The 25,095-nt window shown below is 48.7% G+C and overlaps 1 protein-coding gene across 2 annotated transcripts in view; it reads left to right on the top strand.

Moving 5' to 3' along the window:
* FNIP1 (folliculin interacting protein 1) overlaps positions 1-20,218 on the top strand; it is a 44,444-nt gene extending 24,226 nt beyond the window's left edge. For both annotated transcript variants that reach the window (XM_008922715.4, XM_018081068.3), the window contains 11 exons: positions 141-212; positions 1,009-1,144; positions 1,681-1,882; positions 2,266-2,351; positions 8,397-8,543; positions 10,455-10,624; positions 11,907-13,314; positions 13,640-13,808; positions 15,587-15,784; positions 16,147-16,262; positions 17,053-20,218. In XM_008922715.4, coding sequence (XP_008920963.1) covers positions 141-212; positions 1,009-1,144; positions 1,681-1,882; positions 2,266-2,351; positions 8,397-8,543; positions 10,455-10,624; positions 11,907-13,314; positions 13,640-13,808; positions 15,587-15,784; positions 16,147-16,262; positions 17,053-17,131 — 2,783 coding nt within the window. In that variant the 3' untranslated portion in view covers positions 17,132-20,218. The remainder of the gene's footprint in view (positions 1-140; positions 213-1,008; positions 1,145-1,680; positions 1,883-2,265; positions 2,352-8,396; positions 8,544-10,454; positions 10,625-11,906; positions 13,315-13,639; positions 13,809-15,586; positions 15,785-16,146; positions 16,263-17,052) is intronic.
* The last annotated feature ends 4,877 nt before the right edge of the window (positions 20,219-25,095 follow it).

The raw sequence follows: 25,095 nt of genomic DNA on the forward strand, positions 1-25,095 counted from the left end.
AGCCTTTCTTGGTGATGGCCTTGTGCAGTGCTGTTGATCTGAATTAATGAGCATGTTTTTGTTTCATTAATTACATGGAGATCTGCAAACAAGAAAGGAACTGTATATTCCCCTGCTAATTGGTATTCCTTGTTTTACAGTTCATAGCAACCCTATGGATATGCCTGGGAGGGAGCAGAATGAGGACAGAGACAGCGGTATAGCAAGATCTGGTAATGGCAGCTCCGTGGGTTAACCCCCTACACTCCAGAAAGACTCAGTAATGTTGGTCACTGGGATCTCTGCACATCAGCAAATAGTGCTGAAATGGGATTGTTCTGGCTTGTTCTGTATAACATTAATGATGCCTCTCTGTACAGGAACAAATGGTGCTTCAGGCACCTCACAGGTAACCTGACAGCAGGGCCAATTATTAAAGCAAAGCAGATTAAATATTGAAATGAGCTTGCAGCATTTCTAAACAATACTTGCTGTCATCTCCTTTCCAAATCAGGGAGGCCACGTTGGATGGGCCCTGAGCAGCCTGGTCTAGTGGAAGGGGTTGGAACAAGATGAGCTTTAAGGTGCCTTCCAACCCAAACCAGTTTGGGACTTTGTGATTCCCTGACAGTGACATTAAAACATGAATTTGCCTCCAAAACACCCCTCTCCTCCCTTAAAATTCGGGATGTTGGGCACTGGGGTTAGGATTGGAAGGATGTCATCAACATTACTCCTTTCCACAAAGAATTTATTTCCCAATACTCAGGTTGCTGAGCAAGGTACAGCCTGTGCGTTGCTTCTTATGTAAAGCTGCAGGACTGTGCCACCCTCGTAATGCTTGTATGGCTTGTTAATGTCATTATAAACTGCTTATTTTTAGATAAGAAACACAGATAAGCAAAAGAGAAAGCACCCAAGAAGCAACACCGGTATATCTTGAGGGGCTTCATCTAGCTGCTGGTGTTATTTTCCAAATGTTCTTTCTTCTGAGGAGAGATTTTTATTTATTCCTCTTGTTCTTTGCAGCATCTCTTAGCAGTCTGCTGATCACTCCGTTCCCATCCCCGGGCTCCTCGTTTAACAAAAGCTGTGCTAGCAGCTACCAGCGGCGTTGGCGTCGCAGCCAGACTACCAGCTTGGAGAACGGGGTCTTCCCTCGATGGTGAGCTGGGAATTCAAATGCTGGTTGCTGCCCATACATTTTCCCCCGTTGTCAGCTTGATTCTGCTCTTGCATATGTACATCTGCGCTCGCTGCTGCTCTCCGTGGGGTATTGACAGAGGTGTAAGTCGGGCTGATCTTTTTTAGTCTCTGTTTTCCTCATGCAATTCATTGTTTTGCACTGACTGGAAAGCCTTCAGCAGCATGTAAATCTGTAGGCTGTATTTTTGAGGATAAGAGGCCCTAAAATCCTACTCACAACACAAATTCTTGGCAGAGATGGGAGAGAACTAGAATACCATATTCTGATCCCACAAACACTTTCAATCCGGTTCCAGCTTCTGTGATTGCAGGATCAGTTAATGGCTGCTTGTAAAAAATCACAAAGTGGATGTTGTCAAAGGTGATGATTTGACAACACATGCAAACAAAAGGTGTTTGTTGAAGTTAAGTGTTCAAGAACTGAATTACACAGCAAACCAAGGTACAGCTTTATCAGTGGATTACATTAACTTTCTCTTTTTTTCATGCTCCAAGGTCCATGGATGAAAGTTTCAACTTGTCAGATGACAGCTCTGGTCCAAGCCCGGGAATTGTTAGGAAGAAAAAGATAGCAATTGGGGTTATTTTTTCACTCTCAAGAGATGAAGATGAAAACAACAAATTCAACGAGTTCTTCTTCTCCCACTTCCCTCTTTTTGAGAGTCACATGAACAAACTGAAGAGTGCAATAGAACAGGTAAACACTCTCGCTTTGGATTCTTGCCCTTGTACTACTCTGTGTTCCCCCAGCCCTGTCAGATTTAATTCCTAACTCCTGTTGCTTGTTACAAAAGGTGGGATCAACTTGCTCTTGGGTGTAGGAATTGCATCACTGCAGTCAAAACTTTGACTCCTGTGCCTTAAATGATGAAATGCACAGAAGAAGCAGAAGCTGCAAATGTGCCTCACCTGTCTTCCCTCAGATAGGAAAGCTGTCACTTGTACCATCATTTTATCACTTAACTAATGTTTTTGCATGACCAGTTGCATGGAAGATAGAGGCAAACACATGACTTTGTTTTCCATTTTCTGTGCTTCTGAAGCTCTGTGTTACTCATCTGTTTAATGATTGCTTTCAAGGCTATGAAAATGAGCCGGAGATCAGCTGATGCCAGCCAGCGGAGTTTGGCCTATAACAGGATTGTGGATGCCCTTAATGAATTCAGGTGAGCAGTGTGACTTCTGCCTTTTGTGGCTGTTCCTTCAAAAGCAGAGTCTGTTTTAGGAGGACCTTCTTAGTGCAGGATAAGTAACTTACAATGTGTAAAGTCTCCTGCAAGTGTAAGTACGGCGAAGGATTGGTGATACCAAGCCATTCTGACCTGTCTGTGTTTTCAGATTTTGCCAAGTGTGTGTATCCATCAGGGCCTGGTGTGAACAGGACACAGATGATCAATGTTTTCTGTGCTTTACATGGTAATGGAGCTCACAGTGACCTCTTAAATTATCTTTTCTGGCCCGTTGAGAGGGGGAAAAGCATTGCAAAGCCATGTTTGGGAAATCCACCTTAGTGTGTATTTTCCTGATGTGTGAGCAAAGCCCACCCCACTCTAAACTGTGCTCTAAAGGTATTTCAGATAACCAGGTAGGACCAAGGAGAGCTGTCTTTTCCCACAGTAAAATGCAGCGCTCTAATCTCTGGCTATCAGTATCTGCAGAGCCTCTCTGTTCAACAGTTAATATACAAAGTAACACAGATAAGCACATCCCTGGCATTTAGCTGTATTTTCTTTCCATAGTTGAAGTCATGGGGGGGGAGGGAATTAAGATGAAATCCATCTGTTTTGAGTGATTCATCTCCTCTCAGATGGGAGTGGCAGGGTGCTTCCTTTTACAACCACTGTAGAGCTACTTTTTAGAGACATTATTGAAGACAGTGCTCTGATGTTATAAAAAGAAAATCCTGACATCAGGATGTATTTTACTAACAGTGAAGGATCCTGAGGGTTCACTTGCTTTGCTACAATTCCACGTACTACCTGAATGCCATGGATTAGGTGGTGCTGCAGGATGAAGGCACAGTATATTTTTTTATTTTTTTTAGAAGCTCCAGGCAGTCACAAGGAAGGGCAGAGGATATGTTCTGTAGGGACAGGAGGCAGGGAAGAGGGAGCACGTGGGCCTGCGGTGAGAGGTGGATGGGATCAGCTGTGCCAAAAGAGGGAGCAGAGAGAGCTCGTGACTGGGAGCCGCTGATCCTGCCCAGGGGCCTGAGACGAGTTCAGCAACTGGGAGCAGCCACCGTGGTTCTCTGCTCCCCCAGCTCTGCTCTGCCTCTCCCCCCGAGCCATTTCTCTGCTTTCCCACCCTCTCTTACACCACCTCCCCAACTGTTTGCCCAAATCTTCCCCCAAAACATTCCTCCTCAAGGTACCTTCAGCGGACTTTGCCCGTTCTCCTTTGTCCTTCCAAGTTAAACAGTTCCAGAGGGCTGGGGAGGGGCACTTATCCCGAGTCAAAAGTAGGAAAAATAACCCTGAAAACACAAGCCAAATCCCCCATGCTGTCTTTTCCTGCTGGAGGGGAGCTCAGCAGCGTGGAGCTGGGATGGGATGAAGAAGGGTGCTGTGGACAGGCTGAGGAGAAAGGTGCAGATTGGCATTCTCCTGCACACCAGGAGCTGGGATCATTCCCATGACACAGCCCTTGCATAACCAGCACTGGGAGCATGTGTCCAACCACCAGTTTTATGCGGAGGTTTCCATGGTGATATAAATATTACTCCTTAATAGTGTAACGAGGTAAATTAAATCCAGTTTAATTTCATGGAAATGAATTTCCTGGGGCAGCAGCCTTTGGCAATTCTGGGTTTTGTTGGCTTTTTTAAGGGACTGCATTCAGAGGTGGGCAGCAGCCGGTGCCCCCAGCCCAGGCAGGGTCCTTGTACCCCTGTGACATCCCCATTTCTGTGACAGACAAGAGCCCCTTGCTTTTCAAAGCCATGCAGGATGTGTCTGGTAAGAAGCAAGAAGCATATTTAAATACTGCAGGCTGGATGCAAAGATGCTTTGGCACAGGTTCAGCAAACCCATTTAGGACACTATTATCTCTTTAGGCGTCTGCTTTCCCACTGAAGTCACGGGGAAGTCAGGAGCGAGTCCTTTGGTGAACCTGAGACTTGTGTTGATTCCTGCCCTCTTAGCAAACTGTGCTGGAGGGAAGAAGGGTGCTGACTTCAGTGGGTTGGTGATTCTAAAATGTAATCCCGTGCTGGTTTAACTCATTGCAGTCTGGTTGGTTTTGGGGTGGCTTTAAAGGAGAATCTTGTTTGTTTGTTTGTTTTTCTTTAAACCCCCCACATTTTCAGAGGTGCCCAAGAGTAGCTGATGTGCAGTCTGGTGATCAGAATAACCTCAGATGAGTGGGGCACGGGGGATGTGCTGCTGTGCTGATCAGAGAAGGGAGGAGGGAGCGTGCAGGAAAGGGGCTGTGGTTGGAGGTCACCCCACTACCTGCAACCGAAATTGTGAGGAGCTGCCTGCAGGGTCAGCAGGCATTTATCTGCTGCTACTGGAGGATAGAGGGGGAAAAGAAAAGACAGCAAAACAGACCCTTGCTTTGCTTTTGTTGTCTCACGTAGGGAAAAACAAAGCTGCCTTCTCTGGAAGGCCTAGGCTGCCTCTGCAAATGGATGCTGTTGATAAATTTGCCATCGATTTGGTGCCCAGCTCCAGGCCTACCCTCACATCATTAGTCACTTTACAGCAATTTTTAATTTTCTAAAGCACTGATGGGTTTAGCTATTAACACCTGACTTAGAGGCTTAGAACTCTCTGTGGATGTCAGCTGTGCAGACACATGACTTATGAAATAAGCTACTGTACTTGCATAAACATTTCGGCTCCCCCAGTCCCCGAGGCCGGCGCAGCACATTGATAACGCAGATTATGCATCTGACTAATACCTGTGTGGCACAGACGCAGGCTGGCAAGGAAACCCTGATCTCAGGGCCTGGGGAAACACCTCTCTCTGCTTTCTGGCAGACAGATTTGATCCTATTTTCTGCCAGTAATTTTTAAGCAGCTTATGCTGCTGTGAACTGACTGGTGCGTTCTGCTCGGTGGTGCCAGCACGGGCACGGAGTCGCGGGGGCTCCCCTGCTCCTGCACTCCCTGCAGTGGGGATTGCCTTTGTTTACTTGCTCCTTTTTAAGGAAAAGCCATCTTTGGAAGGAAGAAATGAGGATAGGGAGCAAATGCATGTGAATTAAGCTTTATAAGCCGCTGGTGTTTTTTCTTTGCCGTTGTGTTGCGGCTCCTAAATAGCAGAGCAGCTCTGGGGGCACAGGGCTGGGGGTCCGTGTGCCTTCCTCGGGGAGGAAGGGGTTGCAGCAGGATGCTCTCATCCGTGAGGAGCTGTCTGCCTCGTTTGGTTTGCACAGCACCAGGGAAAGATGTCTCAGACTGGTACTGAAATCCGGGCCCAAGGCCAGGGTGGTTTGGGGTGTGTGTGGGTGAGGGTGAGGCAGGAGCAGCCGTGCTGTGCCATCGTGTCTGCAGGAGCAGGGCTGCTCGCCTCGGTGCCATCTGTGCCCGCTGGGGCAGACCCCAGAGGGGCTGAGGAGGGCTTTGCTCAGGGCTCCTTTCCGCTTGGCAGTTGGCCCTCCCGCCCCGTGGGGTGTGAAGGTGTTTCCTGAGGGGCTCCCCGGCCCCTGTGCCCGGTGCTGCAGTGCTGGGGCTGAGGTGCCTGTAAGCTCCGGGCTGGAGTTCAGCCTCCCGGAGGCGTTTCCAAATATAAACCCATTTAAATGCACTGGAACCCTCAAAAGAGCAGAGTCTCTCATTAACTGAACTTTCCCTCGCTGGTGTGTGGGGGCGGTGAGGGAGGGGAGGGGGCTCCTGCTGCAGATGGCTGAGAGGAGAGGGGCCAACTGGGTTTGTAATGGTTGTTGTTTTTTAAATCCATTTAACTTCCCTGTAGTGTTCGGGGAGGGTTTCTCGGGTTTTTATGTTTTGTTTTGTTTTCAGTTTTGCCCTTTCCTTACTGGCAGGGGAGCGTTTCCCTGGGTGTCTGCAGAGCTGGGAAGCAGTTAATCCTTGCCCTTGGTCTCTGTGCCATTGCTGCCTGCGCTGGCATGGAGGGTTCCCTGCACTGCAGTCACATGCCTGCTGGCCAGGGGCCAGGGCAATCTGATCTGGCTCGGAGGAAACACTATCAGCTGCAGATGCAGCCAGGGTTACCAGAATAGTAAATAACGAATCACAAGACTCGGGCTATCTTTTCAACGAAAACAAATATTTTAATATGTTGGTTTTAGTATAGAAGTAGTTTCTTTTTTCAAAACAGCCGAGCTGCAAGAGGCTTGGCTCGGGTTAGTTTGCATAGGAAGGAGAAATAAGCTGTATTTTACGTTAAGTTGTGCTGTTTATCTTCAGCTTCTCAGGTCAGCTGTGTCTGGGGGGTTTAGGTCTTGAGACTTGTTTTGAGCTTTGAAGTCCCTGGACTTGGGGTTTCTCCTTTTCTTGGGGCCTCTTTAACATCCACTCCAGTTAATGAGCTGTGAACAGAAAGCTTTCCCTTAATAATCCCATCCCTAGTCCCAGCTTGCTCCTGCAGAGGAATGAAATCCCAGTGCCCCAAGCCCCTGTGCTGCCAGAGACCCCCTGTCCCCTGCATGTGGCAGTGCTGGTGCCCCACTCGTGTCCAGTCTGGCAGGACTTTGTGCCCAGTCTGTCACCAGGCTGGGCTTTCCTCCCAGGAGAGGACCAGGAGCAGAGGGTAACATGGAGCAGTGACCCAGCAGCCAGCAAAGCCTCTGAGGGCTGGGCAGTGCAAAGGTAACTCAGCTGTCCCTCTCTCCAGCCCACTGGCTGCTTTCTGGTGTTCTCATCATGCCTGTGGCAGTGGAGGGTCTGAAGTTGTAACCTTTGAGGAAGACAGGGCTGTTTTGGACTATTGTGAGCACATAGAATGGATTTTGTATTTGGTGAACACAGGTGGAAAAAATAAGGCAGAGAATGGCACTGCCCTCTCACCTCCCTCCCTCTGGAGCAGCCCCGGTGACTCCAGTCACCTTCAGTGCCCTCTGGGGAGCTGCTCTGAAGGTCTTGTCCCCACCTAGCTGCTTCTCTGCCAAATAGCTGGGGGGGGTAACTCCTTCCTCCCCTGGGAGCCCCCTGCCAGGGCTGGGATGTGCTGTGCTGCTGCTGACGTGCTGCTCTCACTTCCTGGGAGTTGCACTTTAAACACTAAACCACAGAAGATTTGGCAGCTGCTGCTCGAGTGTGTTTGCCTGCCTGGCATGCACAGCCATGGCTTTACTTCTGGAAGTGTCCATAAATTTTGAGACCAAATATGCAGAGAAGATCTTTATAAATCAGGGGGTGGTACTGGGGATAATGGGATAATGTAAATCTTTGTCTTGTAAAACAAAAATACCTCATCTAGAAAAAGTAGTGCATTAAGTGGGGAGAAACTTGAATTGATCAGTCATTTCCCTTGTCCTTTTGGTTTTTTTCGGGCTTACATTTTTACTATGATAAAAATACAGGTTCCCATAGTGTCATAATGGAGGCTTTGTACTTAAAACTAAACTATGATTTAGTTTAGATTTTCAAGAGTTTAAAAGTAATCTGAGGGGTTTTAATCTGGTATTTTACTGCAGAGCCAAATTTTTAAACATAGATTTACTGTCCTCTGTAGAGTCAAAAAGGATGTGGGTGAGTGTGTAACCTGAACAGCCATGGGGTGACTTTGACTCTCACACTCTCTATTTAAAGCTAAAGAGGTGAGCTGTTCCCCTGCTCTACACATCACACTTGGGTGGGTTTGGCCTTGAGATACACCAAGTTTTTAAAGCAAGGGGGAAGTTCAGGTATAAGTCAGATATAGATAAACTTGTCCTAGTCATAAATAAAGCAGAAGTATGTTTTGAATGAAGTGGAGAAAGCAAGGAGATAACAGAAGAAATCATTCCTTCTGCAGTCAGAGTAGGGCAGCTCTTGACTTGTGGCAGGGAGTGTTGCTGGGTTTGGGATCAGTTCAGGTGGATGCAGGAGGAACCTGTGAGGTTCAGCTCTCCCTGGTGAAGGGTGAATTCCTACTATTGATCGAGCAACATGGTTTGGATGATGGTGGACGAGAGAAATTTTGTTTCTGATAGAAATGACAGCTGGAACTAAACATTGCAGTGAATTCTTTAAGCTGGGATCTCTGCCTTTCCTTTTTTGTTTGTTTGTTTAGCCTGCTGATGTTTTGGTTTTGTTTTCTAGAACGACAATTTGCAACCTGTACACGATGCCCCGCATCGGGGAGCCCGTCTGGCTCACCATGATGTCAGGGACACCCGAGAAGAACCAGCTCTGCCATCGCTTCATGAAGGAGTTCACTTTCCTCATGGAAAACGCTTCCAAGAACCAGTATGGTGGATTTTAGTTTTTCAGTTCCATATGTGATTGCGCCTTTTTGTTTCAAACCAAATTTCAAATAATCGGTTGTTAAAATCCTGGCAATCAAAGAATCAAAAGGCCGTCCATAAATACCTTCTTTTTAAAACAAAAAAGAAATAAGAAATAATCTCATTACATTTCTGCTTCCCCACAATCCTCTAAATCTTGGTAGAGGCTGAACATCTGAAACACATCCATAGGAAGCATGTGATGGGTGTGGATGTCTGGAAGTGGGTGAACATACCTTACGAAATGCACTAATCTACCTTTCAGAATCAGTTGTCATATGATGAGCAGGAAGAGCTGTTTCTGTAATACTGTCTGACCACAAATTGCTCTTAAACCTTAAATCATTATAAATGCCACTGGTGTGCTGATCAGTGCTCACCTCTCTGGCCTCAGGCCCCGGCCCTGAGCGGGTGTTGAAAACTGAGAAAGAAAGTTCCTGATAAACTGGGGTGAATCTGATAAATTTACTCTTATGTCAACACTTCATCCCCTTTCCCCAGGGCACGACTAGGGGAAGTTTTTAAAGCACTTGGCTCCAGTGAGGTCCTAAAACGAGCACAGACGTGTGCTGGGTGGGAATGGCACTGGCAGAGCAGCTGCTTGCTCCCTTTGTGGGGGGAAGGGGTGGCTCAGGGAAGGGGCTGCTGCTCCCATCCTCCAGCTCTGCCACCGCCTTTGTCATCTCTTCTCTCCCCAGTGGTCAGTGTGGTCCACCTGCTCCTGCCTCAGTGCAAGGGGAGAAACCACAGGGAACTGTGAGGGGTTCAAATGTGTTTTCTTAAAATTAATTCCTGCTTCAGTGGAAGCTTTTTTCCTGGGCCATCCTGATCCTTGCCATTCTGAGACCTACATATCTTGGTTACATTTAAATGGTCCTTTATTTGGGTTTGTTTGCTTTATTTTAAATACAGCAAGATTTACAGTGATGGAAGCAAGAGGAAACTATGCTCTGTATCCTTTCCAATCCAGTTTTAAATCTCCTCTCCTCCTTTGGCTGTCTCCAGTGAGGAATTGGCTGCATGGAAGCTGTAGGGTTCCTGATGCTTGTAAACTATTCAAATAATGTTATTTTGAGGCATTTAACTGTTCTCCTCCCCACACCTGAGCTGCTGAGGCCACCAGCACCATCTATTGGCGTGTGGAGGCTCCTGGGCCCTGCTCCTGCCAGGAAAACTGACTGGGAAGGGAAGTTCCCTCCACGGAGCAGAAACCACGCTCTATCACTGCAATAAATCAGATAGTTAACGTTTTTCAGAAAGGTTTTTAGCCTTAATTTCTTAGCTAGTGAAAACTTTTTTACCAGCATAAGGGCACAGCTCCTCTGGCTGAGCTACAGAACTTTGAGGGGGTTTATTTTTGAAAGGAGCAGCCTTGTGTGCTGGAATTGCACAACAGTTATGTGAAAGAACACAGCACCCAGCTATTTTACAGGTTTGGTAGTGATAGCCTTCCTTCTCATCCATAGTCACAGATCTTGTGGGTTTGGGATCTCCTTGGAGTACAGAGGCCACACAGTGCCACTGCTTTCTTATAGTGAACAGAATAAGTTGGTTTTGAGATGTTTCACAGCATAAAACTTGCAAAATAGGAAGTCTCGTAGTTATTGCCAAACAGAGGAACTGAGATGCCACAGAGGTAAAAATTTCATTTTACTTTAAATGCATGTTCTAAGAATGAGCTTTGCAGGGGTGGGAGGGAGGGTCCAGCCACCCCTTCTGTCCCTGAAAACCAGGACTGAAGGGATGATCTGTGCTGACTTTGTCAGGCTGTTTCTGCAATCCTTGATCCATCTAGACTGTGGAGCTGCTGTCAGTTTAACATCCTGAGTGTGTACCTGGAAAAAAACCCCATTGCTGGACGTTTTGCTTTCAGGTTTTTACCAGCTTTGCTGACTGCAGTGCTGACTAACCACCTGGCCTGGGTCCCCACCGTCATGCCCAATGGCCAGCCGCCCATAAGGATCTTCCTGGAGAAGCATTCTTCCCAGAGCGTGGACATGCTGGCCAAAACCCATCCCTACAACCCTCTGTGGGCACAGCTTGGTACGTGGCAATCACCTCTGAACCACCCAGCAGCTTTACAGGAATGGGTTTATGATGCTTGTTACTTCCCTCCCAAGTTATTTATTTCTTAATTCAAAATGAGACAAAAGTGTGTATTTCCAGCTTAGAGGTGGTCACTGTATTTTTTTATGTGTGCTCTAGTTTCTTAAGGCATTATGTATTGTAAAATGTTAGCCCAAAAGTAAGGTCCTCTTTAGTCACCTCTGTGGGGTCCCTTAAGGACACCTGTCCTGGTGCTGGTGGAGGATTCCAGCTCTCCCCTGGCGATAGAAGGAAAATCCATTTTTAATTTTTGGGATGCTGCTATCAATAAACCTCATTCTAGAAAGAGAAAATCGAGGAAATCCATCTTTTGATCAGAAGTGAACACACTCTTAACATAATGGATTGATGCAGAACAGGAAATCATGGCTCAGCAACCTCCTGGGAAGGTCTCAAAGCCCAGTCAGTGTAGCTGGTCATACTGTCTGCTAATTGCAAGTAGAGTAGGGGAGATAAGGTCAGAATGCCCTGCTCTGCACACACACTCTCCTGGAATTTGGTTAGGGAAGGGAAGGGAGAGTTCTGGGAGGTTGTCCTGTTCTGATACAGGCAAGAATGGCCAGGGAGTTGGCAAGAGGACTTGATTTCAGAGCTCATGGGACTTGAGGGACCCACTGTGGTTAGAGTGGCATTTGAGGCCTCTTGGGCCCCTTGTCCCCTCATCCCTGCAGCTCCCTAATACCTCCAGAACACACAGACACCTGCCCAGGTGACTCAAGTACAGTCAGAACACCCCATCCAACCCATAGCAGAGCTCAAGGAGGGGAACAGAAGGAGGTTGGCTCCAGCCATGCACCTGCCACCATCACTTTTTGCCCTCATTCCTGGCATAGGTTTGCTTCTTTTACAGCTTTCTCTTGTGGGTAAAAGTTCAGCCCAGTTTCCAGACTCTCCAGGGTAGGTGGATGCAGACGCCCCCTCTCTCCCATGGCTATATAAGGATGCCAGGAGACGAGCCTTCAAAGCTGGAGAGAGGTGGTCCCTCATGTGTGAGATCAGATGTCCCCCTGACCAGTGGCTCACCTTACAGACTGATACCAACAGCATCTTTGGGATTCTATCCGTTGAAAACAAACTAGAGGATAGCTGTCATCACTCTGCTGCTTTAGTATTTCTCTGTTGTAGACCTGGCCTTTGAAATCCAGCCCCAACAATTGCTGTTAGGAGAATAATTTATTGCAAAGATGCCAAATAATTGTGTGTTTATTTCCTGTCCTAGGTGACCTGTATGGGGCTATTGGATCACCTGTGAGATTGGCAAAAACAGTTGTGGTTGGCAAAAGGCATGACCTGGTCCAGAGATTGCTTTACTTCCTCACTTACTTCATCAGATGCTCTGAACTTCAAGAGACACATCTTCTAGAGAACGGGGAGGATGAGGCCATCGTCATGCCCGGCACTGTGATCACCACCACGCTGGAGAAAGGAGAAGTGGAGGAGTCTGAGTATGTGCTTGTCACAATGCACAAGAACAGGGGCAACCTGCTGCCCACGGAGTCTGAAGAGACGAGAACTGCCAACTGCAGCTGTAAATACTGCAAATGTCCCCCTTCCCTGGCACAGAACATAGAAGGGGTTCCACAGCACGAGCGAGAAGACACGCAAAGCACCCCCAAGGGAGAGCTGGAAACTTCTTCCGACGAGAGCAGAACCATCGTCCCCGACGACGGGCAGGAAGATGCTGCGGATGTGAAGCAGCCGAGGCCCTGCATGGACACCAAGCTGGAGACTGTGGTGTGCACGGGGGCGGCTGCAGGGCCAGACTCTGGAGTGGAGGCCCCAGGGAGTGCGTGGAGGGGCGAGGAGGGGCTGGAGCCGGGCAGCCCCGCGGGCGGGGGCACGCGGACACCCGGCATCGCCGTGGAGAAGAAGCCCCCTGACAAGCTCTTCTGCGACGCCTTCCCCTGCGCCGCCGAGGCCCAGACAAAGGTGACTTTCCTCATCGGAGATTCCATGTCACCTGACTCAGACATCGAGCTGAGGAGTCAGGCAGTAGTGGAACAAATTGCCAGGCATCACAGCCCGCCAGCAGCGGAGGCAGCAGTGTCTGCTGATCAGAACTGTGAAGCTAAACAAACTGTTGAGGACCAAAATAGAGACTGTGGGACAGCTGAACCCTTTCCTCAAGTTGCTAGTGAGCATCAGAGCTGGAACCCAAACCCGTGCAGTGCTGAGAGCATGAGCCTGTTTGACGAGTATTTCACTGATGACAGTTCAGTTGAAACCCGGACTATTGATGATATTCCAGGGCAAGCAGCCACGGACCTTCTTGCTCACAACAGTAGTTTAGAGTTTTCTAAAAAACTGTGTACAAAGGCTTGCAAACCACCTAGTGAATTTTGTAAATTCATGGACTCTGTTCGACAAGAGACCTACAAAAACTGCTTTAATGAGCAGGACCAAAGAGAGAAAATCTCTATTCGTGTCCCCTGTGGGGACAGAGAAAACGTAGAGAAAAAAGTCGCCCCAGGGATTGATTGGGACATTCCAAGAAATGAGAGTTCAGACAGTGCCCTGGGTGACAGTGAAAGTGAGGATACAGGCCATGATCTAACTAGACTGGGCAGTAACTATTACGGAGGAGAGCAAGAAGATTGGGCAGAGGAATATGAGATTCCCTTCCCTGGGTAAGTACTGTTCAGCAGTAACACAACCTAAAGAAGATGGAGCCTCTTCTCATGTCACATGTTTGGAGGACTGTAACCTAACTTGGCATCAGGGTTGGAAAAGTGTCTCTTGAGCTTGCTGGTTGTTAAGGAATATGGTGAGATCAGTGGTCTGGAAAAAAGTATTAATTGTGCATTGTGATCTCTGCTTCCATGACTGCAAAAGCTGACTTTAAACTCCTTACAAAGTACTTGAATGGAAGTTAGAAGAGCTATGATAAAAGTGGAAATGCAACCTCTCTGCAAGCTGAATTTGCTGTTTATTGTTGATATGCCTTTCTTGCAGGTCAAAATTAGTTGAAGTGAACTCTGTCCAGCCCAGTATTGCCAATTTTGGAAGATCCTTACTAGGAGGCTACTGTTCATCTTATGTCCCTGACTTTGTTTTGCAAGGAATAGGAAGTGATGAAAAGCTGAGGCACTGTTTGGTGTCAGATTTGTCTCATGCTGTGCAGGTAATTAAGCTATATTTGGTAAATGTATTTCTCACAGTAGGGGAAGGTAAATGTTTTTGAACATACAAACCTGCTGGTAGTGGAAATATTTACTGTCACAGCTCTTGTCACGTTTCCCCAGTCCCAGGTCACCAATTTTTTCTCTTCTCTCAGTTCATGTATCTGAAACACGTGGGTGTTTCACTGCAGATCTGGATCACAAAAGATTAGACTCCCACTGAAGCCAGTAGGGAGGCCCTTGCCTTGGGAAGAGGGATCTTGGTGCTAAGCCATAGAGGAATCATCATCTCCTGTAGGCATGGCAGGGGGTGGTTGTGTGCCCACAGGATGGGATGATGTTAAACCAGCCCAAAAGCTGAGGTTGTGCATCTCTTCCTGGGCAGGGTCTTGCTGCAGAGGGGCAGAAGCTCCCTTTGCTCCCTCCTCTGTCCCTGCACGTCTGACCAATGTGCTTGTGCAGCAGAATGTGTCCTCCACAGTGAAGCCACCAGGAATGTTTAATATTTTGGGGGCATTTTTCCTTCTTTAGGATTGTAGTCCATGTGTCCAGTGGTGATGGCTTCACTGGAAAAGGAGAAACCAGTGTAAAGATAATTGTCCAAAAGGGACTTGTGCTGCTCACGTGTGCTGGTGATCGATCATCTCTTCTCCACAGAAGCTTTTCCCTGGGTGAACTGGGGCATGACTGGGAAGCATGGTATTCCCTACCTCTTTTAGTCCCCAGGAAAGGAGTGGAAAGTGGGCTGTCACTGAAAAGTGTGATTCTGCTTCCCTCTATTTATTCCCAAGGGAATGGGGAAATACCCCAGATGTGCACAGGCCGGGGAGCAGCCGCTTTCCTGAGAGCCTCCAAAACATCCCCTTTTCCATCTTCTCACATTAACAATGTGCATCAGACCTGTGGCTCTTCCCCACATTTCATCTCCTTCCCTTGTGCCCAGCTCCACAGGGAACGAGTTTTTCTCCCTGAGTGGTTGTTCCAGGGGCTGGTTTAAGCCACATGTTTAAGCCATTTGGGAAGTGTAATTGAATTTCAGGCAAGAGAGGCAGCAGTGTGAGGTACCTGCTGCTGTGGGACAGATGTGGCTGAAACACAAGCCTGACTGAGCCACATTTTTATGCTTCTCTTCAAGTACAACAGTAACTGCATCCCAGCACTGTGTGAGGTCCCTGTGGGACTCTTTGGAAGGAGGTGCTTCCTAACAGTCCAGGCCAAAAAAGGTATTAGGAAAGGACAGTGGGTTTCTAAATACTCCCTTTTTCAACCCCCTTTTCAGGGCCTGGGAGAGGTGCAGCACCCGCTGGAAGGAATGGCAAGGCACAGGCTTGGTTCCTGACTCCCTCTGCTGGCCTCCCATGAAGGGAAACCAGTGACAACTGGGAGTAACCCGACCTTGTTAACACAGCCGTGCTGAACGGCGAATTGGAGTTTGGGTACTTTCAGTTTTAGGAGTTTAAAATATACTTTAGATATGTCAGAACTCTTTATGTCAAATATCAAAATATGTAACTGTCAACCAGTGACACACTTTCGAGCCTGGGAGAGAAGGTAGAATAGCCACCATCCTTCTGAGACTGTGCCTTGCTCACAAAACCCCTCTGTTTAATGGATGGAGTGCAGCGTGGGCACATGTGACTGGATTTTAGGAGAAACAGTGTCTGGGATGCAATCCTGCTGTCCAGGGGTGCTATCCTGCTGCCCAGGATGGTGATGTTTTGTGAAAAGACTGTTGTCATTTGTCATTCTCAGGGTTCTGCTCTTCATTTTGTGTTCCCAGCACCCTGTTCTGGACGAGCCCATCGCAGAGGCTGTTTGCATTATTGCAGACACAGACAAGTGGACGGTGCAAGTGGCCAGTAGCCAGAGAAGAATGATTGACAATAAACTGGGAAAAGAAGTGTTAGTCTCCAGTCTCGTCTCCAACCTGCTTCATTCCACTCTTCAGCTTTACAAGCATAATTTATCTCCAAACTTTGTAAGTCTGAATGGCAATCGAGAGGGTGATGGTTTTAAAGCACCCTTTAAGGAGGTGTAAGATTCTGCCTAGTGTTTGTATCTGTAGCCACAATTTTAGTAGCCAGTGCATCCTCTAATGTAGCTGTTTGAGCTGCCTATTGAAATGCCAGTCTGTAATCAAAACAGCTGCCTCATTAATTCTGATTTAACATGTAATCAAAGGCTTCTGCTGCAAAGCAAGAGTCCTACCAGTGAATATCTCTGCTAGACACAAGCACAGAACAGGCAACAGGCATGTGTGGTCTGTGCTGTTCTGCTCTGAGGCTGCTTTGGTTCAGAGAGAGCTCTGTCTTCCCTGACACATCTGCCTTTGCTTTCTAGTGTGTGATGCACCTGGAGGATCGGCTGCAGGAGCTCTACTTCAAAAGCAAGATGCTGTCTGAGTATCTCAAGGGCCAGATGAGAGTCCACGTGAAGGAGCTGGGCGTGGTGCTGGGGTATGGTCACAAACACCCTGGATGTCCTGGTGCCACATCCCCTGCCTGGGCTTGTTCTAAGCACAGCAAAATGGATTCCCAAATGGGACTGGAACTCATAAGTTACCCATGGCCACAGGCTTCTGCTTAGCCACTGCTGGATCCCAAGGATCCCCCAGCCTGTGTCTTCCCCCCGGGCAGGAAGGTGGGCTCAGCACTCTGGAGCTTATCAGACTCCCTGCTTAGGTGGTCAGTCAGCACTGAACAACACAGGTTCCTGATTCCTCCAGGCTGGCTTTCCCTAATGTGGCACAAAACACCCTGTGTGTCGTGTAAGGCACACAGTACCTCTCTGTGGGTGTGGGGCACAGGCAGAGGAGCTGTTGAAGGGGTGTTCACAGGAAGGCAGAGGAGTACAGGACGAGCAGGAAGGCACATGGAGCACGTGTGGTGCTGGAGCTGGGGGAGCAGCTGCCACTGCTTCAGCCCAGTCCTCTGCTCCTGCACTGTGTCCCCCAGCTGTTACTCCCTTTGTGTGAGGTTAGGAAGGAATTGAGTGTTCTTCCTCCCTCCATTTGCTTCCTCACCAGTTTGTTGGTGCTGTGAAACCCCCCCAGACAGGTAGGAGCTGAGGCAGCGCTGGCAGTGCGTGAGCAGGCACAGCTGGAGGGTGCTGGGAACAGTGTGGCAGCTGCAGAGAGTAACCCAGGGCCCAAGTGCAGGGGCTGAGCAGGCTCTGTGGGCACTGACACGTGTTCAGCCCCACCACGTTCCGGGCTGGATTAAATGTGACTCTTCTGCTTCCTTCCAGGATTGAATCCAGCGACCTCCCTTTGCTGGCAGCTGTAGCGAGCACTCACTCTCCCTACGTTGCCCAGATCCTACTTTAACAAGCCAGAGCCCACAGACTTCAACTTTTTGCCTCTCTGAAAACAAAGTGGAAGACAACTTGTTCTGGCTCCTTTCTCTTTGCAGCAATTCAAACAAACTGCTCGCTGAGCTGCAGCACCTCCATATATGACTGCACAGTGTGCAAACAGTTGGAGACTTCTCCTCTCCCACTCGGCCATTTATCAAAAAGGATAAAGAAAGGAGTAAAGAAAACTGAGTAAGCCCGAGCTTTCAGCCACGGAAAAGTGAAGATTTTAGCAAAGCTGAAGATCTGCGTTTTTTAGCAGTTTCTGCCACAATGGCTGACTGTGACTTACACTGGGGAACGGAGGAAGAACTGCTCTGAGAAACACAGGATGCCATCAGCCCTTAGGAACTGAACAGGAGAGAGCAGCTGCTGCCTCCAGCCCGGCCTCAGCTGAGCAGGATCTCCTTGGGATCTCTAATTCTCAAGCTGCGATGATTTGTAAACAACTTCTACTTTTTCATGTCATAGTCCAGTTCTGGATTGTTCCCAGAGGAAGAACGGGGCCGCTTTGTTTTGTAAAAGGCTTATTAATGACAGTCAGCTCCAGAATTTATTTATGATCTTTCTCTTGGGAAGAGGGAAAAGCAGGGGACAGAGGGGGACAGGGAGGAGGAAGGAAGAGGCCAACAGACAAACTAGCGATGGAGATTCTTTCTTGGCTGGATGCTGTAACCAGTATTAAATGTTTATAATGTTTAAATGTTGCTTTATACTAAGTGATGCTTTTCTTCCACAACGTAATCAAAATGTTAAAAACAAAAATAATCTAAAGAGAATGTTGGCTGAAATTTCCCCACGGGGTCCCCAGAATGACATGACAATTACCTCTAACTTTTTTATGATCTTTAATGTTCTTGCAACACCATATTCTTTTTACAGCAGTCAGTCAGCCAGCTATTGAAATAATGAACTAGAAATAATTGTACCAAAGCATTGGGGACAAAATGAGTAGACTATTACCCTTAATTGCTCAGGTAACTAATTGATACATTTTTTAAAACCATTCTACAAAAGAAATGAACATTGATTACACCATAGTGTAGTAATATCCAAATTATTTTTTGACAAATATACCCTGCAGATGACTCTAATCCCTTTTCTACTCACTCGTGTAATTACCAGCAGGAAATGTTGTTTGTTTTATTCTCAGCATTTCTCTTTTACTCAGCCATCACTGGTTTGTCACTGTATATACAATAGTTGTATGAGTAGCTGATGGACCCAACCTGGTGTAAGTCATGTAAATAGACAGTGGGAGGTGGATTATGTTTTCAAAGGCTCTACTACCTCAGTTTAACTGGACACTTCATTCTAGGCTTTGCTTTACGTATTTGTCCTGGCAGCCAATTAATGTTGCTGATTTTTAGCTTCTGTTTTCATTGATTATGTTCAGTATATTGAGTTTCATGGATTATCCTCACAGGTAGGAGACACGTATTCACTTAGTGGCTAAACTCTGTAAGAAATTCTATAAATGCATCATTCTGTGATCATCCCTCCCATAGTACAGCACGCCTGCTATTGGTGTTTGCAGGGTTACTTCAAATACAAATCTATTTGAACCATTTGATAAACCTGAAAACAACAGGGGAGATCCCTGCCCCGCCCCTGTCAGCGACAGAACTCTCCTCCCTTCCTTCTCTGGGGCCAGGATTCACCCAGGGTGGTTTTTCAGTGCTGTTTAAAATCTGTCCCTTAAAGGTGTTCCAGGAAAAATCCACAGGGCAAAGCTGCCCCCACGCCAGGAGGTGACCCAGGAGGTGACCCCAGCGTTCAGCCAGCAGTGTCACTGGAGCCCTGTGCACAGAACCTCACGCTGACTGCTGCAGGGGAGGAACTCCATGTGTGATCCAAGGGGTTGTTTCTCCCCTGTTTTTCAAATGTCCTTTCCTCGCCACACAGTTGTGTTACATCTGGTTTTTGGAACGAGCATGACACAGGGCCTGATTGTGTAAACACATTTGTAATGAACGCCAGGGTTGAGCTCCACGTGTGGCTGTTGAACTCTTGGCTGGGGACGTGCTGTGGGCAGTAGTTGAGTCCTGAGTTGTGCCCAGACTGGCAGGGGTGGCCTGGCCATGGCAGCACTGCTGGGGCTGGCGGTGAGGGGGGCTGAGGGTGCACTCCTTCCTTGGGTGGGTTTGTCTGTAGCAGTGCCCAGAGAGCTGGGCAGCTGCCCCCTAACCCTGGCACCCCCCAGGACTGAGCTTACAGTGACCCTGATGGGAGAACTGCATCCTCCTCTGAGCCATTACTGGCAAATCGTTGGGGTTGCTTTGAGATGGGTTTGACTCTCCAGAGAAATAATATTAATGTGAGAGGAGAAGGAGGTGGCTGGGGGGGGGCACCTTCTGTGCTGTCCTGTGCCCACTGCTGCTCGTTAGTGGTGTTAATGATGTGTTCAGTCAGTCCCAGGCTGATGCAGCTGCCTCGGTGTCCTCCCCCGTGCCAGTCCCTCCCCTCGGCCCCTCTCAGCAGTGTTGTGGGCAAAACACAACCAAAACCCTCGTGGCATGGGAAGTTTTCCCGTGAGTTAATTTTTTTGGGGTACATGAACAATGTGGTACGTCTGTCTGTTTGTTAAATAACACAAAAAGGGATTTTTACAGGCTATAGCGTCGACTTTTTAAAATATATCGCGATTGTTTTATGTGAATAGAAAACTAATGTTTGATTTCTTTTTTCCACTATTCCCAATCTCCATTATTAACATGTCTTAATTTTCTGGCTGAAAACTAAGTGTACTAGAAACACAAATTAGCAAATTTGGTTTTGTTGCAATTGGCAAACACTGGGCTGCTAAGAACAAAAACTGTTTAAAAGAACAGATTTTACACCTTGCATATGTTTTCCCTATTAGTTCTTAGAAATGTTTTATGACAATTTTTTGCTTTCTCTAAATTATTTAGATGGTGGTACTTGTAAAATGCTGGGTAAAATGTACATACTTGTTATCTCTTCTGTTTTTGTATATATTTCCCAAGATGTGCACTTGTATTATAATAACCATTCCCAATTTTAGGGGAAATTTGTGCAATAAATACAGTATGTCAATTTACTTCTGGTACCTTTTGTGTCCCTTTTTTATGCATGTATGAGAGCATGGGTGAGTGTGTGAATAGAACCATCTCCTCCTTGACACTGTCTCCTCTCCCCTGTCCATTTTGGGCCATGCTTCCTGTGCTTAGTGCTGCTGCAGCCATTTAATTTGGGGTTTCTTAAGGAATTAATAGTTTCAAATAGAATTTGTGTTTGAACTTGCTGTCCCTTCAGTTGGGAATGTCATTGGCCCCCAAAAAGCAATAGTGAGACAGGAGGGAGGCCCTGACCCTCTGTACCAGTGCTTGAATTTGCTTGAGAAGAGACACAAGCAGGAGGGGCTGGTCTGTGCACTGGTTTGTGCATTCATTGCTGAAGTGACCTGCAAAGCAGTTTGTCACAGGAGTGTTTGCAATTCCTCTCCTACAAGGCATTGTATTGGTGCCCATCTGCCCGGGTACAATCCCTTTTCTGTCTCTCTGGGTCACTGCACAGGAAGGGAGGTTATTGAGGAGTCTCTCTAAGGTTTTATTAAATGTAAGTTCAAATTGTGATAACAGTGCTGCCAAGAAAAGTGAAGTGATAATCATACAACAGGAAAAATAACTAATTTAGGAAGATATAGCAGAGCACAGACATGAGGCTTTAGAGCATCTCAGTTAAATCAGGTGCTCCCAAAAAGGGGAAAAAGAACAAGCAGGAGATGAAAACCTTTGCCTGAAGCAGCTGCATCTTGTATTTGTGAAAATGTTCTCATGGTTTCCTTCCCTGGTAGGTACCTCCCCCAGGTGCAGGTCAGTGTCCCCGAGCCCTGTCCTGCAGTGCCCAGCCGTGGGCAGGGACAGTGCAGGCTCCATGTGCGGCACAGCTGGATGGCACAGGAGCCTTTGGGATTTCCACCTGCACCTGCCCAGCCCTGTCCTGTGGAAGGGTGCCTGTGACCCCAGTGTTTGGTTTCATCTCTTGCAGGAATGAAAGCCCCAGCAGCCCCCTCCTGAGTGCTGTCCTGTGACACCCCCGTGAGCTTCCCCCGGGGCAGGAGTGGATTGCCCAGTCCGTTCTCCATTCCCAGCCAAGCAGCACTGCATCAGATGGCTCAGTGCTCAGTGTGGGTGAGTCAACAAAAAAGCAATTAACACAGAACCATTGCCTTTTAATCCTGATAACACAGGGGTTCATTGCTGGCCTGGTGCTCCTGTGCCACGATGGACTCACAGGGCAGAGCCTGCGGTCCCATGGCAGCGCTGGAGGTGAGGTGAGGGCAGCTCCAGCAGAACCTGCAGCAGGAGATGCTCAGCATTAGCTGGGAGCAGGGGAGGCTCTGCCAGGGGATGCTGGGGATGTGCCCTGTGCACTGCCAGACCTCCTGCAGGGCTCCTCAGGCCAAGTGCACCTGACAGGGCAGAGAATTTGGTGTTACTGGAGTAGATGGTCATGAGGTGTCCTCCTGACAGGGATGGTGAGGGTAGCTGGAGTCATGTGTCTGTGTGGGTGTTTGGCAGAGATGATGGGAGCAGTACATTCAGCAGTATAATCACTGCAGCATCCAGAAAACGCTGATGTTAATGCCCAGAATTGATTTCCTTTTTAACTCTCCAGCTAGACTGGGACATGGCACTTGCTAGCCAGTATTTTTAATGTATTGTTACTTCTTTTCTGTAATTCCCTTAATTTTCCTGAAACAAAGGGGAAAGCTAATTTGCTGAGGCAAAGGCAGGAGGGAAGCCACAGGCTCCTGAGTACCACTGTGTCTCTCATCCCTTGCGTGATTCCCAGGGGTCTGCAGGAAAGGGGATAATTCTTTTCTGTGTAGCTCAGTGCAGAGTAACCAGAGGATGATTTCTGGATCCGGGGGTGGGAAGCAGCTTGCTGTGTTGGCTGCACAAAAGCATAGAGCTCTTAACAGCTCTCTGCTGAGCTGCTGTTGCTTTCTTCTCTCTTAAACATCTATCGTTAAAAAATATTGGCCTTGTAGCGGGAGGTAAAAATGAGCAGAGGGCCTGGAGATACACGTGTTTTCTGAGTGTCTGTGCTGCAAGGAACATCTCTGTTTATGTGCTGCAGCGTTCACATTCTGTTCCAGCCATGCCCTCATTTATTTCATGGTACAGGAGCAGTTACAGGCTCCTCACACCGCCCCTGCAGCCTTCCTGCCTTCCCTCTGCATAAAAACATCATCCTTGCTGTTGCTACAGGCAAATCTAAATACACCAGTGCTTGGGGTTTTGGAAAGTGTTGCCGTGTTGGCTGGGGATGCTGCTTTACTGGAATCAGAGCTTTTCCGCTCTGACAGTCGAAGAACCACAAGTTCAAATCCTGAGGGATCTGGCCAGGCTTTTGGAGCAGGATCTGATTCCCCAGCAGTGGAGGCTTTGCTTTGGGAGCCTGCTGGCAGAGGAGCTGGAGGTAAATCAGTGTGCCCAGCGTGCCCGGTGGCTCCCTCAAGGGGTGTTCATTCTCCCCTGGCTGGGGGTCAGTGGGAAGGAACAGACACTGCAGGACAGCCCCTCACTGAGGTACAGAGGTGAGAGATCCTTCCCCAGCCGGCACAGAAAGTGCCAACATGGAGCATCCCCTGGAGCTGTGGATCCCCCCGGGAACCCGGCTGAGGAGCTGGCACGAGGGGTTGTGTGTTGGAGGGGTGTTGGGGCTCTCCTTCCCCCAAGGGACCACTGCTGGGCAGTTTCCTGCCTCAGCAATGCCTGCTGGCCATCCTGCAGGGCTGGACCTGTTGTGTGGCCTCTGGAAGTGAACAGCCTCCTGTGAGCCATCACCCCCCTGTCACCCGCTTGCTCTTGCTCAGGCCCTCTGCTCTCTGGCAGCTCATCTCCTCCTGGGAGCATAGTAGCAGGAGGCAGCATGTTACTCCCATGTCTCTGTTTATTTTCATTACCAAAAATATTTGTACAGCGGCAGAATTTGATTTCTAAACCTCTGTGTGTTCCAGCTGTTTGTTCCCAGCTGGAGCTGAAGACATCTGCTCCCAGGATGGGGATCAGTGCCTGAGCTCCTGCCCTCAGCTGTGCTCCCAAGAACCAGCTGCACCTGGGCATGGAGGGCTCCCAGTGCCAGTCGTGGTGCTTGTGGCACAGAAGAGGAAGATGCAGAAGGCAGGCAGGTGACAGCAAGGAGCTGGTCCTGTGGTTTGGGACGTCACTGCTGAGGAAAGGCTACCTGGAGCACATGAGGAGTGGTTTTGTTGAGGCCCCTCCTGCCGTGAGCTCGGAGGACAGGAGGGTGACACGGCCCCTTCCCGGCTGTGCTGTTGGTGCCTGTGGGTGCCCGTTGGCTGAATGCCAGCGCTGGGACTTCCCCTGCCTGGTACCTGTTGCTCAAAGCTCTGTGGGTTGAGCAATGCCCTGGGTGGCTCTGTGGGCAGGGCAGCTCATGCACCCAGATCCGGCCCATCGGCACCCCGGGGATCACCACAGTCCGGGCTGGGGCTGAATAACCAGCCCAGTGGTTTGTGGGGCGAGCAGGGCCACAGGGCTGCTTCCCACCGGGGTCGGGTGCTCCTGTCCTGCTGCAAACAGCTGCTGCTGTCTCAAGGCCAGGTTTCCCCACAGCTCCTGGACCTTGCAGGACAGCCCAGCAGCCGTGGGTGCCCAGCCAGCACCGAGGGCGAGGGCCGTGACCGCGGGCAGGGCTGCGCTGCCGGGCGGCACCGACCGGGCTCCGGCCCAGCCAGCAGCTCCTTATTGCAACATCCCAGAGGAAGTATTTGGGCCGTAGGCTGGTCCTGGATTTCCAAAGCAGCACAGGAGATAAGCAGATGCCTTTTTCTTGTGACACAGCTGCCCTGCCTGTGCCCCAGCCCTGGCCAGGCCCCAGGCGGGGAGAGGAGCCCCCAGTGCGAGTGCTGCTGGTGGGTCCTGGGACAATCCACCTCTCACTGCATGAACACCTTTGTGCTTCCTGTTTGCTGTTCTCTTCCTTAAAAACCTGCAACCCAGTTCCTTTGGTAACAGTTTTTCTGTAGACAGAGCGTCCCAGAGATAAAGTTATAGACCAAGAAAAATCTTTGACCTTTATTATCTGGGAGGGGAGGTGGCAGGAGGGAAACGTCCTGCTCTGGCTCATCCTTTTCCCATTACAAAATCACAACCTTGTGTGAATGAGAGGAAGCCACTTCCTCCGACGTGGGTCACTGGGGAGCCCCGTGGGGCTGCAGTGCCAGCGCTCAGGGCCATCCCTGGGCCACTGGGTTTGAGCCCATAAAGACACTGTTTAATGCTGCTATTTTTTGGTTTGAAGATTTCATCTATCCCATGCTTTCTAAACCACTGGGAGAGAGGAACTCTCTGTGGCCACCATGCCTTTGGCTGCCCCTGTTGTTGAGTTTCTCCCCCTGTAACCAGAGTGTCTGTTTAATCTGGAACTGGCTTTGCCTTCCTCGTTAACTCCTCAGCATGAGTTCTGGTGGCATTGGTGGGACAGACACAGCTTTTTTCTTCAGGAAGAGCACTAAGGAGGAACAGGGAGCTGTGCAGGTCACGTGCAGCTCTGCTGTGCTGGAGCAATTGTGACCAGCCCTGCTCTCATCATCGTTTCCTCCATGAGCAGGATGGGCCGAAGCTGCAGCTCTGGGACACGCCGATGTGTCACATGGCTGGGGAGGGCTGGGAGAGCTGAAGGTGCAGTTTGTCCAGGCCTGTTAACAGAAAACAAACGTTTTCCTCGAGTGGCATTGAAAATGAAGGTGGTGTTTCTTATGGAAGTGCTTGTAGCCGGGCTGAGGAAAGATGGGTGAGAGCATTTCCTTGAGAAACGAGCTCCTTCCTTCCCAAGGGCTCATTATTTTAGTTTCCTCAGCTAATTGAAAAAATTTCTAGAACGTTTCCACTACAGTCACCAGAAGAAAAGTGGTTTATGAACAGCACAGAGCCAGCACAGAGC

Source organism: Manacus vitellinus, unplaced genomic scaffold (genome assembly GCF_001715985.3).
Source record: "Manacus vitellinus isolate BGI_N305 unplaced genomic scaffold, ASM171598v3 scaffold_51_pilon, whole genome shotgun sequence".
Classification (NCBI taxonomy): Eukaryota; Metazoa; Chordata; class Aves; order Passeriformes; family Pipridae; genus Manacus; species Manacus vitellinus.